Genomic DNA, 18,772 nt, shown 5'->3' on the forward strand with positions numbered 1-18,772 from the left:
TCTACAGTGCATTAAATCCCAGTTCATATTCATTCCAAAATTATGTTTGTATTTCCTACTTTATCATCCAATAGGCTTTTTTTAAATAGATTCCTCCACCAAAATTACTGTCAGTGTGATAAATCTTCTACAAAATTAACAAGTCTACAGAAAGGAAAAGTCAAAGGAATCAGTGAATAAATGGTATAAGAAGGATTTTTACAAACAACAAATTTTAGAGAATACAATATTTGTATTAATTTACAACAAAATCAACAGTTACACAAACAACTCTATGTAAGTCTTCATTCACCTTCATGCATACACGCGCACATATTAAATTGCATACATCATATGATACAGCTTCTACAAACAAAATGATCGGTCAACTAACACAACTGAAGAAACACTGCGTCTGATCGGGAAAGGTAAAAACACTTCATGGGCTGAATTTACCATTTTATGTTTCATCTGTTTCTAGTACACTTCAAGAGAGTTTTAGACATTGATTAAAATTTGTGTCGGCAAACACGTAAACAGCAGCAGCATTTCTCAACCTAGGCATTGCAACTCCAGCGAACAATTGTTCTGAATGTTTACATCAACATACAGGTGTCCCAAAAATACATACATACACATTCACTGAATATAATAAAGACATTTTAATAAACTAAACATTACATATGTCAACATTATCACTTAGTGAAATAGCAAATCTAGCGACGACAGTACGTTCCTCTTGTAAACACAACACACGAAGAACAATAAAAAGGTTAATATTCCATATTATAAAGTATATACATCTTTTTGGGACTACCTGTATATATGGAAAAGTTTCATCATGAGTATACTATAAATGCAGCATTGCTCTCATAAACTAACAAGAGAGAATTATTTATAATGCTGTGCGTACTTTGGAATTCCAGGTTTAGAAGCCAGTTCTGCGTCTTTCCTGCTGTTACCGTGCCAGAACCTTAGTATTGTATCACCAATCTCAGCACTATCTAAACACACTGAATCAAAAGCAGCGATTACATGCAAAAACAAAGATATAAAGGACATATGAAGTCCTTATTTACTATTTAACACAGGTACATACAGTGAAGATGAAAAGCTAACAATGTACAAACATGGTTGTAACTGAAGGTTTTGAAAATATATTATGGAAAATAACTTTGGCAGCACGAATGAAATGACTAGAGATGTACCGTGTTTCTCAATCAAGTGATAACTGAACAGTGCCAGTGTTCTGTGTGACAACTGAATAACATCCTACATTTTGTGTGAGGAACCTAAAGTTCTATGAAAGGAGACACCAGTCCTATAATTTTCTCTTAACTTTCAGAGTTTACAGAGCGGCTGTACATTTATTTTGAGCATTTATCAATAAACTTTTTACAAATGTGAGAGGCTTAATACAGACTCAAAAACAAGTACGAAAATTTATGAATTTCTTACCTGAATCACAATATTCAATAAAATTAGGCCAGCTTGATAAATTACAGAGAAAACTGAAGAAGTTAACTTAGTAATCTAAATCTCTATAGCCTGCAACTTTTCCATCTGAGACGTTCAGTGATTATTCATGACCCTAAAAATTAATCTTGTTTTACTTTTACACTGGACTCACCCTACAACAAATAGAACTCTTTAGCAGTAAATTTTCCATTTAATACTTACCTGTGGAACAATGAAATTGAACACTAAACTGAGGAAAATCTTACCTGGAAGAAGTGTAATTTGGGATAGAAGTGCTGTCACTACAGACATTTGATATTATGTGAGAGCAGAAATTTTAAATCAAGATGTAAACTGTATTATTGCTGTATTGATATTGGATATATTCTTCATGATTTATGTAAAAAAAATTCACATGCACTCTAACCCCAACACCAATGCTCTGTATTGTCTCCTAATTTCTTAAACTTGCACAACATTTTAAAGCTCAAAGGCTAAAGCTTCAGATAACAAGCTTTATAAGTACGGTTCAAAAACCATGTGATAAAATTATGAAAGATATACAAGAATTAAAAATAACATCTCTCCCCTCTAACTGAAGTCAAAGCAGTTAAGAGTATGCTTATGTGAAGTCAATAATGTCATAGAAAACTTGCAATCTCCTTACAAGAGGTTGGCGACATATTATGAACAGGATCCTTCCATCCTTTTCTTGGACTGGGACCTGTTCATATACGTTCTTGGCAGATGATCCAGAAGTGGTTTGCCATTGCCTTCTTCTGTATGTATGGAGTATGGAGTAATTGTTGGGATGCCACGGAGAAACCGGGGAAGCCCCCGGAGGAAAACTCCGTGTTGCCTAGACCACGGCCTTGCCCAACACAAGTTATAAATTCGGGCACTGCCGGGAATCGAACCCGGGACCCCAGGATTACAAACAGAATATCTAAGAAGTAACACAATAAGCATTAGCAATGTGTTGCCCTGATCCTGAAACTATAATATGAGATTTTTTTCACAGATTTGTAAGAATAAAAGTATTAACCTTCTAAAGATTTTATAAAAAAATAAATATAATAAAGTCTATATATAAGAAACATCTCTATAAAAAGGAAATACCTTCAATTCTGATACAGTATATTACAGATTATCACCTTTATATAAAACCATTCTATATAAAAAGTCCTAAATTTTGGACTATATGAATGTTTTAATCGTGTTTACCTTCACGTATCATTTATCTTATCACAGCTGCCAACAGGCCATTCTGGCTTCTTTCGGTTTGAAACAAAAACGTTTCCAAGGCACACACATTTTATATCACAAAAATATTTGAATGACGTGGAAAAGTATAATCTCACATAACAAAGGCTGTTTTGTTTTTTACAGTAGTGGTAGATTTTTTTGGCACCTATTTCATAAATCACCTGGCTGACTATATAGCAAAATGTTCATAATGTAAACATATAATACAGCATTAATAAAATATTCTCCACTGTTAATAAGAAACGCTTCATACCAATCACCAGCGTATGAATGTTTCAGGTACCTGATGCTACTACATGGACAATGACATAACCCTACCACTTCCCCAAGACACAAGTGCCCTAATGTTGAGGTAGAAGTAAAAACTCGCCAAATAATTTTTAATATTAGAAATGGCATCCAGTGTCCACAATACAAGGGGTCTGGTGTGTAGGTACCTGTCAAGTATTTATATTAAATCTGTTACAGCAAAAAAGCAAACCCAGCTACAACGAAAATGACAAAGCTCCATGGGATAGCAACCAGCTCTTCCACTCCATCAATACAACATCCAACTCACCATGTACTGCCTGCCATATATAAGGGTTCCAAAATTTATCCAACACATTCGCCCTGAACACGGCAACGGCAATGTTTGTAGAAACACTGGATAATACTCAACAGATCACCCTCAAAAGCCAAAGTTAAACAATGAACTCATGCTGCAAAAACCTAAGGACAAGATATGTTCTAAATATGGAACTGGATAGAAGAATTCACGTCATAATGTCACTGCCAAGATCTGAACCTGATTCACTTTTCCCATAATCTGATTAGAAGGAAGGAAAGTTTCTTCATATCAAGCAAAGGATCACAAATGCACTTGTAATATTGTTCTGTGAACTTAAATTAAAAGATGTTGTCACCATAGCCTACAGAGTCACACAGTGACATGTTAAAACACCAGTCCACACGTGGAGGATATTAATCAATCAATAAAAGAAACGTGCGACTGAAAACTGAGACTTCCTTCTCGGATTCCAAACCCATGTCCCAGATTTGTTGGTCAATTCCAAGCATGACACACTGCGCGGTCTTTCACTTCACTGCCAAAAATTACTGCAAGAGTGAAAAATACGCATAAAAGTATGTTTCACGTATGTTTTTTAAAGTACTGTTTTCACAATAAGACTGTACCTACATGTATTGGAAGATGAAGAATGTCACCAAATGAGGATATGCATAATTAACGATAGTTTGATAAATGAGAAATGCATACAAAATTTTACTGTGGAAACAATAAGGGAAGAGACCACTTGAGAGACATAGCCATAGACAGAAGGACAATATTAAAACAGACCTAAAATAAACAGGGAAGGAGAGAGTGGACTGGATTCAGCAAGCTGAGGGGAGGGCCTAATAGTGGGCTCTTATAAACGTGGTAATAAACTTCTGGGTTTGATGACAGTGGGGGGACTTTTTGACCAGCAGAGTAACTGTAAACTTCTCAAGGAAGACCTGGGACCACACATTTAAATTAGAATATGGGGTACCATTACTACGTATAAAATAAAATGTGTGCATCGAGCGATTTGATTAGAAAAAAACATATTTTGATACATATTATTTCAACCAGAAGACACAGAAAAGATTGGTTTGAACATGAGGAAAGGATGGAAGGACGAGTGCCGAAGCAGGCCCTTTGGTATAGGTCCAAAGGAAAAAGAGATCCTGGTAGAACAAACTGAACCTGGAATTCATATAAGCTGAAACGGGCCATCAGTCTAATCTGTGAATTGGAGAAAAAGAAGAATATTTTAACCACAACATTAATATAAAAGGAAACTCACTGGTAGATAAATTCCAATATAAATAGGAAGCAATGTTGCTAATGGCAGGGGTCTGAAAGGAGATGAAGGGAAGTTAATTACTGAAGTCTTGGTTGTTGGTAGCTGTGAAGATAACATACATACTTAAATAATATCAATATCTTATCAAAGGGGTTATACACATATATGTCAGATAAAAATAAGCAGATTGAATTCATCTTCTAATCTGCTGGCACATGGCTGTGATGTTACTGCAGGGCCATGCATATTTATTTCTCATTCCGTTCTTTGTCATATGTGATCAATGTTTAAGGTCAAAAAAATATTGTCATGAGTTGACTGAACGATATCCATGAGTAGAGAACACGTGCATTAAATTTTGCAAGAAGGAGGAGGAGACAGATTAGTATTTATGAAAGACTGGTGCTTAAAAGTTTTATCCTGGTACATAACAATTCTTTCAACATGTTGAGGCATCTAACCTTACCTTGTTACTTCTCCTGCTTGATTGCTCCAAGCTCTTCCAGCATAGCTGGGATCCCTTCAGGCACTCTACCCTCATCTATTTCTCGACCCCAAGACCGATACTGCAACACGTACGCGTAAGGAAAATCAGAAAAGGATTTATTTTACAAAAATTAGCACATATCTCATTAAGCTCTGTAACATTTTGTTGAAACATGTTTCAATGCTGTGAAATCAAATGAAATATAACAAAAATTAATTTATGACTCAATGCACTATGATGTCTGTAGTCTAACTTAGCAACAGGTTTTTAGTCATATTTACTGAACACAAAGACCAATTGAATATGTAAACCACAAAGAACACATTTGGAAAATGTATACTTCAAACTGAGGTAGAGCTTTTCAATCTTTGTTCAAGCTTTTTCAGTTATTTCTGTATGACGAATCATCAAAGTTGATCACTTTTAAGTCAAATGCCTTGCAAACAGAAAGAAAAATATAATGTACCTTCTCCAATTCCTTACGCAAAGCTATAACAGCTTTCTCTCGGTCAGTTACCAGTTCCTCAAGATACTGATAGCGTAATTTCTTCCTTGCTCGACATTCACGTGCACTTTGCCTGCTTCGCTCTGAAAAATATAGCAATTTAACAGTGTTTCATATGGAGTCAATTTACCAACTGATTCTTAGATTCTTACCAAATATATTTCAACTGTAGGGGTTATATAATGTTGAATGAGCTGGTAAATTCACCCGGAGAGACAGAACAAATAAACAATCTTCAGACAGCCAGAATAGCCATTAAACCAGCTGAGATTTTCTAATGCTTGTCCTGACATCATGGGCTCAGATGTCACAGTGTATGAGATTTTTATTACTCTCAGTACCTAAAGGTTTTTTCTTCCATCTGAAACCTGAAAATTCTGTAACCCTACATATCCCAAATTTTAACACCTTCCATTTTAACTGTTAATTTTATAGTAATGATCCTGATTGTAGATTGGTGATGAAAAATTATTAGTGCAGGTCAGATGATAGTGACTGAAACAATATTACAAGTACAAATTGATCAAAACTGACCTACTTTATAAAACCCATGACATGTAACAGTGGTGCATCAAGTCATAATAATCATGATGGGACTTTATGTACCTGACAAGTGTGTCTTAACTCATAACTCCTACAGCTGATTCTCCTTTACTTACTCTTCTCTTAGAAGAGTAGCTGCCCTACAAACTTACTGGTGGAAAGAGCAAAGAACATCATCCAGACTTGGCAAAGGCTGGCTCGGGGAGTGGGGCATGACAAGAAAACATCACCTACTGACCTCTGAATACAACTGCTGGGCGCACAAATCAATTTGTTTCTCGGATACTGGGAAGCTTGTCTGAATTCTGCTCTGCACCATTCTATCTTGCTATTAATTCTGCCTACTTTCTCATAACTTTGTATTGTCACCAATTCCTCCTTCATTTTACAAAAATCAATTTCAAAAGTAGTAACCAAAATTAATTTTATAAAATGCTTGTTATTAATAAATCAGTATTATTTTATCCATTGTGTTGCATGATTTCAAAACAGAGAGATCATACAATAACAGTATCACACTTGCTAAGGATAATATGAACACCTAAGAATATTGAACTAAATGGTGAAAGAGAGGAGTTTTATGAATTGGCATGTGAAATTGATGGAAGAAAAACTAAACAGCTAAAAATCTCGATAGAGAAAACTTCACAGAAAGAGGTTCATTTGGATAGTATAAGGATAATACTGATTGTACTTAAACATTTTTCAACACGCTCAGGCACCTCTTGTTTTTTGGGATGTCCACTGACACCATCTTCCTCATTTAATCTGTTTGATAATATAGTAACATTAATTTTTTTCTTGTTGATAAAACAATTTTAATTTAACAAGAATCCTGTAAAAATTAATGTGTGTGTCACAATGGCCTGTTTGGACCATCAGTTGAGGCATTCATAGAAGACGTAAACATTTATAACAGGAAACTTGAGGTATATTATTCTGACAGCAGTTCAAAGTTTCCAGGCTACAAGAATAAAATGTTTTATGAACTTCAAATCATCAGTTAAATATATTATATATAAACATTCCATATGAAAATACTAACTTATGAGTAACAGTTATGACACCTTTCACTTGAAAATAGAAAAAATGCAAATTCACCAAGTTTTGCCTTCATATCAACTTTATCAGCAGCCTTCCTTCCAGGTTTACGTCCACGTTTACCTCCCTCCCTCCTGTCACTGCGCACCTCATCCTGAAAGGAATTAGGATATACTCTACAAGACAAAACATCAAGAATAAGCTGGTTACATTGAAATACTAAGAGCCAACCACAACCCTTGAAACAATGATTAACCCAGTCATATTATTTCCACCACAAATACTGCACATCTATTAATAAATTATGGAGTAGAAAGTGTTCGGTATATAAACACAGTATCATGTAATGCCAGCTCCTCTCGTATGAGTTTCTTTCTTCTATTATATACGTGTATAGGTTAAACGTTAACAAACTATGGCCATGTTATTTATAACGTATGATACAAAATACGTACATTCTCGTACTCAACGAAAAATACAAAGTAACTACACCACTTATAGATACAATTAGTAAACTAAATGTCTTGTTTTTACGGCATATTAAAATATTACAGTAAAAATGTCGAGTACTTTACCAAATAAATGATATTAAATCACGCGACGAAATAATCTAACGGAATAACTACAACGGAAATAAATGTATGAAATATAGCGAAATACCGTTTCCTCCAGTTCTTGTTGATCCATTTCTTTCTCGTCTAAATCCATCATTATTTCGTGCAGATTACAATAAATTTATGCTTCACAATATGGCACTGACTGTTTGTCACTACTAGCGCAATCTATCGAGTTACATTCCTGTCATGCAGCCAGAAGTTAAATTAATGGAGCAGATGGTCTTCTTTCACTAAGAGATTGCAGAAAATGTAATCTGACACGACATGGAATTGTTCATAGATTTTTGTCGCTCGTTCTTCACCGTATTGTAATTCAAATGTTACAAATTTATGGCCAATAGTCCGAAGTTGCTTTTAATTTCACGCAAGACACTTTAACTCGGCGATTGTTGGGTCTCTCCAATCACACGCGGTAGAAATCCATCATTCATTGCAAATCCTAATACGTTGCCAGAAATTAAGTCAGCAGAATACAGATCTTGATCTGGGTTAGATTGAATGCTAACGTTTCGGAGGAACATACTGCCCACTTTCAGTATTGAAGCGAGGAGTGGGTAATGTTACTCATCTAGGCTTAACTGTTTATTTAGCTTCTCAAGGCTTTCGTGGAAATGCCACGTACTACTAAGTCCATGCTGAGATGAATGACATCCATACCTAAAACTCAAAGGTTCTTTACATCTTATTAAAGATTCCAGTTTAAAAAACTGCCCTTTTACAGGCTAATAGCAATTCATACTTTGTATAAAGCACTGGTATGCTTTATGAAACAAAAATGATTCTAAAGTATGCATCTTTTGCAAATTAAATTGTTCATGCTCACATTCAAACATGGAAATTTTAAATCAGAATGACAATGAATTACAGAAAAATAAAATAAATACCTGCTTCCCTTACACTTCTAGCCTCATCAGTGCAGTGCAAATAACACTCACAATGTGAATTATAACAGTTACTTTTTGCTTATTAACAAAAAGTTGTTGGACTGTGTATTCTTTACAAACAACAACTAGACATTTTGTTTAGAATATTATGGTGTCTATTTCCAGTTGCTCTTGATATGAGTTCCACACAGAAGCCTTGAAACACAGTTTGTATAATTTAACAAGTGCACAATTTTAATGCATATTTGTGCAAATACAACATCAGGACTCAAACTTGCAAACAAGATCTTCACCTCAACACAAGTCCCCTACCCTAGAAACAGGAATATGTATAACTAAGTGAAGAACAACTTTTACCTCTGTTTAGTCACTGCATTTGGGTTACTGATCCACTAATGAAGGCAATATACCACCCCCTAATATGGTAAGTGCTCACATGAGTACATGAAGAGAAATAACAAAGAGGAATTATAAAATAAAGGAAAGTAGCACACACACACACAAACAAAACATCTTTGTGGATTAAGGGTCAAGTGTTACAGGATGGTAATTCAGTATTTTCACTTCAATTCACTATGAGTATATCCTGAAACAAAAAAAACACATCATACTATACATCTTCAACTTTAGAAAATGTGTAAAACATTCAATTAGTAAACCAGTTTACTAAGGGCATAACGGGCATACGCATAAATGTTAAATTGCTTATTAATGGATTAAAAGTTGACACAACTGTAGTGGTTATCCTAAATACTGGCAGATTAAAAATCTTAGAAATTAATCTAACCTAAATTATAGCAGTGGAATTTTCTCAATATCAGATACAGACATGACTCAGTTTCCAGAGGCTTGTTCATGAGAACAGGAAAGTTTAATGTAGGATTAGCTTTACAACAAGCATCCTATCTCTTACTTACCATGAAGGTTAAAGAACGATGCTTCAGTCTCAGCTTATACGAACAATGCCCATCACTGCCAGGAACCATCCAGTGATAATGGTTGTAGTTTCTATTGTGACTGAAATTACTGTATGTACGTAACATATTCCACTTCTGTATTTGCCATTAATGGTAAGTGGTACAGAGAAACACTCCCTGAAAGTTTATCAAAGAGAGAGACAACCAGAGAGCTGAAAGACTGTTTTCTCCATCTTTATCACCATTTCACAGAACACACCAAAAACAAAATTGCATCGTAACAATTTCGGGATTTAAAACAGAAATATTTGAGATGCACAAATTTGTAGTAATTTTATTTACTCAGTTTGTATCTGAATATGGCATGAATCCAATTACTTGCACAGTTATTGCTGTCTGACTGTCATGCATGTGAGTTCTGGGTGCTTCCTGAATTAAGACAGGTTCACTCTGAAGCACATTTAAGTTTTCCTCAGGCTCTGTCTGCAGTGAGAGTGTTCTGTTTGGTAGAAATTCAACTGCACGTTCATCAGTACTACCACTAGGCTTGCGCTTCTTGTCCAGACTGCAACAGACCGAGGGGAGGGGGGAGATTAGTAAAAACCAGAAAACAAAATATAAAAACAAAGGAATCAATTTCAACTATTCATTATTTTCACAGTTCTAAGCTCTCTTTACAAATATGCATGTATATTTAAACCTAAACGAAAATGGAACAAGTACAGTATGTATATATGTGTATTTGCTCTGTGTGTGTCAACTGATATGCATGTACACTTTCATTTCTTTAGCCTTTAGCTGAGACAGGTTTACGTCATCATCACATCCATGTGATACCTTCTCCTCAAACTTCAAAACCAACTGACAGATTTCCACGAAACATGGTACAAACATCGTGTCACCAGAAGCCACTTCATGATTCTAATTTTTAACTTCCAACCATCATGGTAGCTCTGGGTACTTCTGGAGTTAAAAATCCCACTAATAACACTTAAAGATGGTCCTGAAATTTTGTCTTTAGAGAGAGAGAGAGAAAAAAATTGCTGCTAAAATAACTTTTCAGCAGAATGTGAAATTATAACTTGGAGGCCACTTTGGCTTTCAGTTTGATGGGATAGAAACATGAAATTTGGTACACACACACACATCATCACAAATATGCACAAAAACATTTTCTTATGTTAACAAGTACAAAAATTGTAATGATACAAAACTCAGAGGTCATCTACGACAAATTTAATGTATCTGGAGTATGTATCAGCAGAAATTATAAACAGAAATGGATCACTAAATTGCGTAATTATTACTTTATAATGCCTGCTAGCATCTCTATATGAACTAAAGCATTTCATAGAAAGCAGGTACAATAAGCTGTTCCTATAACTTCTTGCTTACATATGGAATTTCCACACAAGCTTTACGTTTTATGGACTACTGGTTATTCAAAAACACAGATAACCACACTCAGATAATTCAGAGATGACTGTAAACAATTTATATATGACCTCACCCCAAACTCTTTATTGGATATACAAGGACATATTTTTACCTGTGTTGTTTCATGTGACGTCTTAAGGCATATTTGGTGTTGAATTTACGTGAACACTGTGAACAGGAGAAAGCCTTTGGATTCTTATGAATGGTGAGAACATGTTTGCGCTGCACTGCACGAGTCTTGAAGGATGATCCACAAATCTCACACAGGAAGGAACGAACATTAGAATGGACAGCCTGTGAAACCAGCACAAATTTAACCAATGCCTAAAATGTATTTTGATTCTTAACCTGTGACAGAAAGCTCTCATGCAACCATGTGAGAATTCCTGGATAGAAACTATCCACTGTGACATTATTAGGCATTAACTAAGATGATTAAATATGGTGAATTGGAAGAAAAGCAGTAGTGGCCTACTGAAGAGACTACCACACCATTTTCTTAGAAGAGTTAAAGAAACCATAGTTAGGACAGCTGGTTTTCTGTTTGAGACGTCTTAAAAATATTAAGTAAGAGCTCAGTCAGTATAGTGACTGGCCACAGATTGAATGACTGGGGTTCGATCCCCAATGGGGGCACAGGATGTTTCATCTAGCCTCTGCATCTAGACCGGTTCTGGGGCCCACTCAGCCTCTCATCCAATGGGTACTTCCACTTCACCCAAGCGCCTACATGGCATATAGTGGGACAGCTTCACTTTACTTAAGAAATAGTAATATTGCTAGTTAGACAGCTATAGATTAGGCATAAAGTTAGCATTGGCAGGCCTATATAAGGCTGATCAGTGCAGCTGACACTTACCAGGTGTTGGGTGAGCTGAGCTTGGGCACGACAACATTTGCCACACACAGGACAGCGGAATGCTCCCAGATTGGGGTCTAGCTCCACATGAGTTACACGATGCTGTTTGAGGGCATCTGGCCGCTTGAATGCTTTACCACAGTGATCACACAGATATGGACGCTTATTGTTGTGCACGTTGTTTACATGTCGGATATAGTGAACCTTGCGACCTGTCTTGTATGAACACTGAAGAACAAAATAATAATGCAATACTTGAATTTCAAATGCATGAGGTAGTATCTTTCATGAATATTATGAAATAATTTTCATCATGATTGTCTGGAAGTAACAGCACCCAAAATATGTTACCAATATGGGTGAAAATTACATGGTACAATCTGTACTATATATAAACTATTATATACAAGTTTCATTCATCTTAATTTATTTTAAGGGTCTCATACATTTTTGTTTGTACCTCAACAAGAACAAAAGTTTCAAGTATGCATAAAATACACATTAGGTTTTAGACAGTATCTGCTTAATGACCAATGACTTAAAAATCACAAATTACATAACAATACCAGTCCCTGTTAAATGTAGGCCTACACCAGGCTCCTGTGATCACCATGCCATGTGTAACACTGTGTCCACTTTACTTCCAAACCATTGCATATACCTTAGCAGCACACAAGGATCTTTCAAAGTCACCCCTACTGTGGGAAACTTGTTTGTCAGGTGTGGAATTACCATCTGCTCAAGATGATTATTATGAACTTAGTTATGGAACACTAGAATCACAGAATGTAACTCAAGATACTTCTTAATTATTTCTTATGGGAAGTAGTACATATGTCCATGGTGGCCGTAACACCATGTGGACTTGTAGGTAGGTACTAACATTTTGGAGGAACACGTCTCCATCCCTGAGGATAGAAGCAGTATGTTCCTCTGAAATGTTGGTATCCACCTACATGTGCACATGGCATTACAGTTCAGAAGGCCACAATGGACATCTGCAATGCTGTGACAACCTCAAATCTCAAGTAATATGTGGGTTGCAGCTTTTTAAATAGTCGTGTTTCATAGAACACTTACCTGTTGGCAGTGGAACCTGTGCTCATCCCTAAGTAGGGAACTGTTTGCACCTGTATGAGCCTGTAAATGTCGCTTGTAGAAGTATGGCCGTGTCGTGCTGTACGCACACTCAACACATCTCAGCAACTCTTTCTGTGCTATGTTCTCCTGTCCCTGGATCAGCAATGAGCAAGAAGTGTCTTAACATACTAGCTACTGGCATGTTAATATGCTGCCTAAGTTGTGCTACTTGCTGTTTTTAAAAAACATATTAAGGCAAGCAGTCTACTTTACTGAATAAATGTTATTGTTTGCAAAAAATCTTATTGACAGAATCTACAACATAGTCTGAGGTACCATCATTACTATTCTTATGTACATTTTAACATGTAAACCTAAATATTTAAATATCCACACCACAAATAATTTTACTGCATCTAACAGAAGTCATCATTTGCCTTTGCAGTCATCAGTTGAAAGGAGTGGATTACAGATTTCTAGTATCAGTAATACAATGAGAATTAAACATAAACACTGACCTGTATACTGGCATGCTTAATACGTTGATGCCTCAATAGGAATTTATGATGGTCAGTATGATAGTGACACATATCACACACAAACTTTGTATCACTGTGGCTCATTTCGTGTCGCCGTAGATGACCTAATCTGATCGTTGTGAAGTCACACTTCTTGCATGAGAATAATTCAGATACCTTAAAAGTAAAATAAAAATACAAAAAAATAATTCCCATTTTGAAATTTGTATTAATCTTTACAAATGCACTGCCAGCCAAGGAGATCATCAAATGTCTTTCATATCATTAAAATCTAAATGTATCTCAGCACACAAAACTTGTAAACATAACATTAAAACACTTACATTATTTCAATGTTGGCAGTTTTGAACACAAAAGACAAACATTAATCTCACATCACAGTTATCATATTAATAAGTTATTATATCGTCACATAAAATATAGTTTGTGGCACCTATCTTCCATGTTAGAAAAAGAAAGAAAGAAGAGAGGTTATGTATCACATACATACTTACACAATCTGAACTAATGACACATCATCAAATAAACTACAAATAAATAAATAAATAAGTATAAACACAGTAGGTGCACCAGTAATGTATTCCTAAAAATTTTGCTCACATACTGTTTTGATTCAGTTACAATGCTTACCAACAGATGTCTGTAACTGGAATAGACATATTATTATACTTTCCCATCAAATCAAAATTAAGTGACAGATTAAGTTATGGCAGATAATATTATGTTAGCTTAGTCTCCTTTCATTTAATTTAGTCTATATTTACATTTGTACTGTGGTTACCCAGCATAAATAAAACATATATTTCTGAAAACATTTGGCAGTAGATGTGTGCACACTGGACGATACTGTTCAACAGCTGAATAACAATTACTTTTCATAAATATTCTTAGATTATGTTCTCTTATCAAATAACAATTCATATACTTAGCTACAGTGGTTCGTGATTAATCATCATGAAATCAAAACTACTTCAGTGTTAACTGGTCTTCAGCTATTACTTACTTTTGAATGCAATTCCAGATGACGTTGATAATGACTTTCACGCTTTGATTTAAATGAGCAGAGTGTGCAGAAGAATTTAAATGGTGCCAGCTTCTCATAATCTTTCTTCTTTACACATCTCTTGCCATTCTGCATGTCAGTTTCTTGTACGTTTGCATCGTTTGACTTAATATTGCAATTTGCAGATTCACAACTAAGAGAATAGAGAATGTCTGTACTTTCATTTCTACAAGCCTCTTGATTATGAAAAAACTGCTTATTATCGCTATGCCAAATAGTTCTACCAACATCTGTATTGTCTTGCACTACATGTGTCATAAAATCCTTTATGCCATGAATGTTCTCTCCTACAAACTCCTGTCTTGCGTTAACAGAGTCTGCTCTTCGACATGTTTCTATAACAGAGTTGTTGGACAACTCATAATGGCAAACTGATTGCCCAGAATTATTACCATCAACTGCAACGTCATTTTCACTCTTAATGTTCTTTTCCAGAATTAGCACGGCATCTGTACTCAGGTTAGATTCAGACACAGACACCTGATAAGGTAACTGTGCGAGAGTCTCTTGACCTGAACTGGTAACTGGTAATAACAGTCCTGTTAAGCTGCCAACATCGCCACTAACTGTGATGTTTACATAAACTTCATTCTCTTGTTTTGATTCATCATTACTGTTCCTTGCAGCAACTGTCTCTTCAATCTGAAACAAAAATAAAATATAATGAACCTAGCAATTACAGCATCTCACTATTATTTCAGCTACAGAAATATAATCTGTTTCTTCAAAGAATGAAATGCACTAACTGGAGCAAAAATAATTCAGTGACTGACATTATATGGAAAACAAGAGTCCCACATCAAGTTTTCTTACCATAATACTAGTCCACTTCATTATTACCATGACTTTTTGATCTGAAACAAATCGTTGGAGGACAGACTATTATCTTTTCTTTGTCCTCTTAATAAATTATTGGATAAAACTCATACCATGATTTAACAACTATGAATCAGCTTTCCCCTATGTTTTTGATGTCCAATTATTATAGATAATTTCATTTCATCATTTCCTTCATCTCATCCATCTTGTGACAATATTCTGGCATAGATGACACAATAATTAATAAATAATGATAAATTATAAAGGGAGTGGAAATGGTTTAATTTAAAGTACTATCATGGTATTTGTCTGGAGGGACTGAGGAAAACCTGTCAGTCAGAATAGCCAGTCTCCAGGCCAAGATGTGAACCCTGGACATCCAAATAAGGAGTGCTTAATCACTCAGCCACAATGGAAACCTGGTGAAGAAATTACACTTTTTGTGATAAAATAAGACAAGCATGAAAAGGCCTAACAGAACATACTCTGTTACAGTGAGAAATTCCACTCATGCAAATACATTTGACTGTGATATCTTTTGTTTGTAATAAAGCAAGGTTCAATACAATCCATATTTACATTCTGAATTTTGGGATGTACTGTGTTTTAAATTCTATAGCTTATAGTTTTAGCTAAAATATTTGTCTGGAAATATAAACAGAAAAATGTAACAATGCTTCAAAACAAAAATAAGTATACCACCTGATGATACAGTAACACCTTCAGATGATGTGCAGTGTTAAAATGAAGTACAGATAAAAATACGAAATAATTTATTTATCAGAACTTCTCAGGCATTTACAATCACATAATCATCTTTTATAAATGACTCTAGCATACCTCAGGTTCTGTTTTCTTGCTTTGTATTGCCAAATTGTTTTGGAGATGCAGTTCTTTCTTTCGACGACTTGCATTTAAATATTTCTGTCTGATGTAACGTATGACTGTTTTGGCATTTGTCTTTGGAACTGGAGAACTGAGCACAGGAGTTATTGGTAATGGCTTGCTAGAAGGTGGTGTCACAATTTCCTTAATTTCATCTTCATCATTCATCTGACTTGGGATTTTTAAATACTTCACCAGCATAATCTGAAACAAATAAATTATGAAAGGATAAACTTCTGATGTACCACTCAAGTTCAGATAACATAAATGTAGTCCCACAATTCTAACGAGCGTTCTAAATAAAATGGCACAATTAAAAGTAGCATTAAAAAGATACTTAATTACATACTCAATTTACTCTGTTGATGAATTTCAAATGTTCACAAACATGTCATTATGTTGAAGACGGATGTCTTCTGGGTTGTTGCACTATGATTGTCACCCTGATAATGGAGGCAAGGACCTCTGAAATGTCAGTAAATTTCTACCAGACTACAGGGTGCAACAACCCAGAAGACAGCCATCTTTAGACTCACCACCATGAAAACCACAAATCCTATATATCATGTTAATTATGGTTTTCTTGTCTTCATGTAATATAAGTGAGTAATAAAATTTATCTACTGCATATAATGGGTGAATATATTTGTAACATATCACTAATTATGTTATTCCTGTGTTCATAATATGTAAAATTGTATAACAGTACAGAATAGAAAACAATTTATTTATATTCCACAGATCCTTCAAAGGCCCAAGCCAAGGATATAGAACATGTCATAGCACAAATATAATACTTGTTTCTAATACAAATATAAATTATGAATTGTACTTGAAATAAGCATATGTAATATATTATTACAACTTATTCCACATCTTATTATCATCTGACTATCTTATGGATCCATGGAATGTAATAAATTTGTATAAATGTAATGATAGGATACCCCACTTAATGGTACCTGCACCTTGTCATGGTGGTGGGGCTTGAGTACCTCAGTGATCCCATGAGCTATGCTGGTGGTAGCATAGCTACTGGTAGGACCTCCCAAGCCAGATTGGTCGAGGGGGAGAGGTCAGAATAAGACAGGTACCCTGGTCCTCCAGGTTGGGGGTTGGTCGCAAGGCTAACAACCTTGCACCGTAAAAAGGAAGTTGTTTCGAAACCTCAACCTCGGACTGACGGACCTAACAGAAGGACCAAATGGAAGAGGAGAATTGAGGAGGCCATGGAAGAAGAAGAAGTAATGATAGGATAACATCGGCAAATGATTAAATCATTACAAACCCTATAAATCAATAATTTATTTATGACAAATATAACAGAAGTTCTGATCAAGAAAACATACACTAGAACAAGGGCTGACAAAGAAAATTAGGTCTACATGTAGACCATGCATGAACATCACTGAATTAAAACAAATGTCAGTGAAATGAAAGATCACAGACAAGAACAGGAATAAGTATGTATAGTGATACAGTCACCTCCCTCCTCTCTCTCTCTGGCAACATTTTATCCTCCAGTATTTGCTTCAGTTTGCTTAGCCCAACCCCCAAATTTGAAATCCTTCCAACATCCACAATTATGTAGCTTTTTGAAGCCAGTAATTATTGTTACTACCTTCATTTCTTTTTCCTTCCACTAATTTGACAATTTTCCAGCCATTTCCTTATTGTGTTACTCACTTCTGTACCATATGTTTAATACTGTTGTAACCTTAAATGATGTATACCATTTCCATCCTCTTTGGTCTTGTTATATGTAAATAAATTTTGGAGCTCCTGAACACACTGCAACTGTATGTCATTCACCTTTCATTAGGCCCACTCCTGAACTTTCAAGATCTTGTTCCCTTAGTTGCATGCTTATTAATGTTAAATTAATCTAAACACATATTCTGATTGAAAAAGTTACAGGTCAGTAAATAAATTTCAAACTATGAAGTAAGAAGATCAAGAAAGCTCTATGAACAAGCGACAGCTTACTTTTACTTCATAAACTCCTATACATATTTTTCATCCACGTTGAAGGTGTCTGGCTAACCCTAGAGTAAATAACAGTGACATCTGCATTAACTTACATGTATTTTCATTATGTGTTCCCATGCGCCTTCCAAAAATACCTGGCCTTTATTATTCCATTCAACTTTAACCTTCGCTGTCAAAGCCATTTCTTTTATTACATTATTCTTGTCGGTATGAGAATCAACTGACATGGAATCAAGATACTGCTGAGATATAACTGTCCGAGTCCATTCAAACACATACACAGACATTATATATTCTTTCTGCAGCCTCACAGTTTACACAATCTGTCACTACTTTCCAACAAACACTTTGGAAACCTTATAAATTATACTTAAACACAAGGCAACATGTATAACCCACTTAGCAATTAGGTTTTGCAAATATCCCTTCACGTATCATATCTCTTCAATCATGCAGACATCATATTGTAAATAATTTCCCTAAATTTCCCTCCTCTTCCGCGAGCGGCATTTTCAAATTTGTCTTGTTAAACTTATGAGATACAATGCAAAATTAACAAAATATAAGTAGGATTT

General features: G+C 35.2%; 2 protein-coding genes across 4 annotated transcripts; both read right to left on the minus strand.

Moving 5' to 3' along the window:
* Positions 1-212: 212 nt before the first annotated feature.
* On the minus strand, positions 213-9,652 carry REPTOR-BP (REPTOR-binding partner). 2 transcript variants are annotated; one of them, XM_022081219.2, is made up of 5 exons: positions 9,527-9,652; positions 7,169-7,262; positions 5,486-5,607; positions 4,999-5,098; positions 213-3,801 (listed from the first exon to the last, which is right to left on the minus strand). In XM_022081219.2, exons 1-4 carry the CDS (start codon positions 9,650-9,652, stop codon positions 5,003-5,005), a joined length of 438 nt encoding a protein of 145 aa, XP_021936911.1. In that variant the 3' UTR covers positions 213-3,801; positions 4,999-5,002. The 2 variants fall into 2 exon arrangements, with proteins under 2 accessions (XP_021936911.1, XP_021936914.1); XM_022081222.2 differs by lacking the exon at positions 9,527-9,652 and adding an exon at positions 7,769-7,962.
* LOC110838213 (uncharacterized) lies at positions 9,643-18,632 on the minus strand. Of its 2 annotated transcripts, XM_022081211.2 has the most exons (8): positions 18,290-18,632; positions 16,164-16,412; positions 14,445-15,146; positions 13,421-13,597; positions 12,903-13,055; positions 11,823-12,050; positions 11,076-11,257; positions 9,643-10,091 (listed from the first exon to the last, which is right to left on the minus strand). In XM_022081211.2, exons 1-8 carry the CDS (start codon positions 18,482-18,484, stop codon positions 9,869-9,871), a joined length of 2,109 nt encoding a protein of 702 aa, XP_021936903.1. In that variant the 5' UTR covers positions 18,485-18,632; the 3' UTR covers positions 9,643-9,868. The 2 variants fall into 2 exon arrangements, with proteins under 2 accessions (XP_021936903.1, XP_021936905.2); XM_022081213.2 differs by lacking the exons at positions 16,164-16,412; positions 18,290-18,632 and adding an exon at positions 15,318-15,552.
* Positions 18,633-18,772: the final 140 nt, after the last annotated feature.

This window comes from Zootermopsis nevadensis, unplaced genomic scaffold (genome assembly GCF_977971745.1).
Source record: "Zootermopsis nevadensis isolate Lab colony 2312 unplaced genomic scaffold, Znev_1.0 Znev_ptg000003l, whole genome shotgun sequence".
Classification (NCBI taxonomy): Eukaryota; Metazoa; Arthropoda; class Insecta; order Blattodea; family Termopsidae; genus Zootermopsis; species Zootermopsis nevadensis.

Excerpts from the sequence above, each read along its gene's own strand:
- REPTOR-BP (XM_022081219.2), bottom strand. The coding sequence starts at position 9,652 with ATGTTACGTACATACAGTAATTTCAGTCACAATAGAAACTACAACCAT. Across the intron at positions 5,608-7,168 it reads TGATATGAAGGCAAAACTTG|AGCGAAGCAGGCAAAGTGCA; the intron begins GTGAATTTGCAT and ends TATATTTTTCAG. Across the intron at positions 5,099-5,485 it reads TGCGTAAGGAATTGGAGAAG|TATCGGTCTTGGGGTCGAGA; the intron begins GTACATTATATT and ends TACGTGTTGCAG.
- LOC110838213 (XM_022081211.2), bottom strand. The coding sequence starts at position 18,484 with ATGTCTGTGTATGTGTTTGAATGGACTCGGACAGTTATATCTCAGCAG. Across the intron at positions 15,147-16,163 it reads GCAAGAAAACAGAACCTGAG|ATTGAAGAGACAGTTGCTGC; the intron begins GTATGCTAGAGT and ends TTTTTGTTTCAG. Across the intron at positions 10,092-11,075 it reads CGTCACATGAAACAACACAG|TCTGGACAAGAAGCGCAAGC; the intron begins GTAAAAATATGT and ends GGTCTGTTGCAG.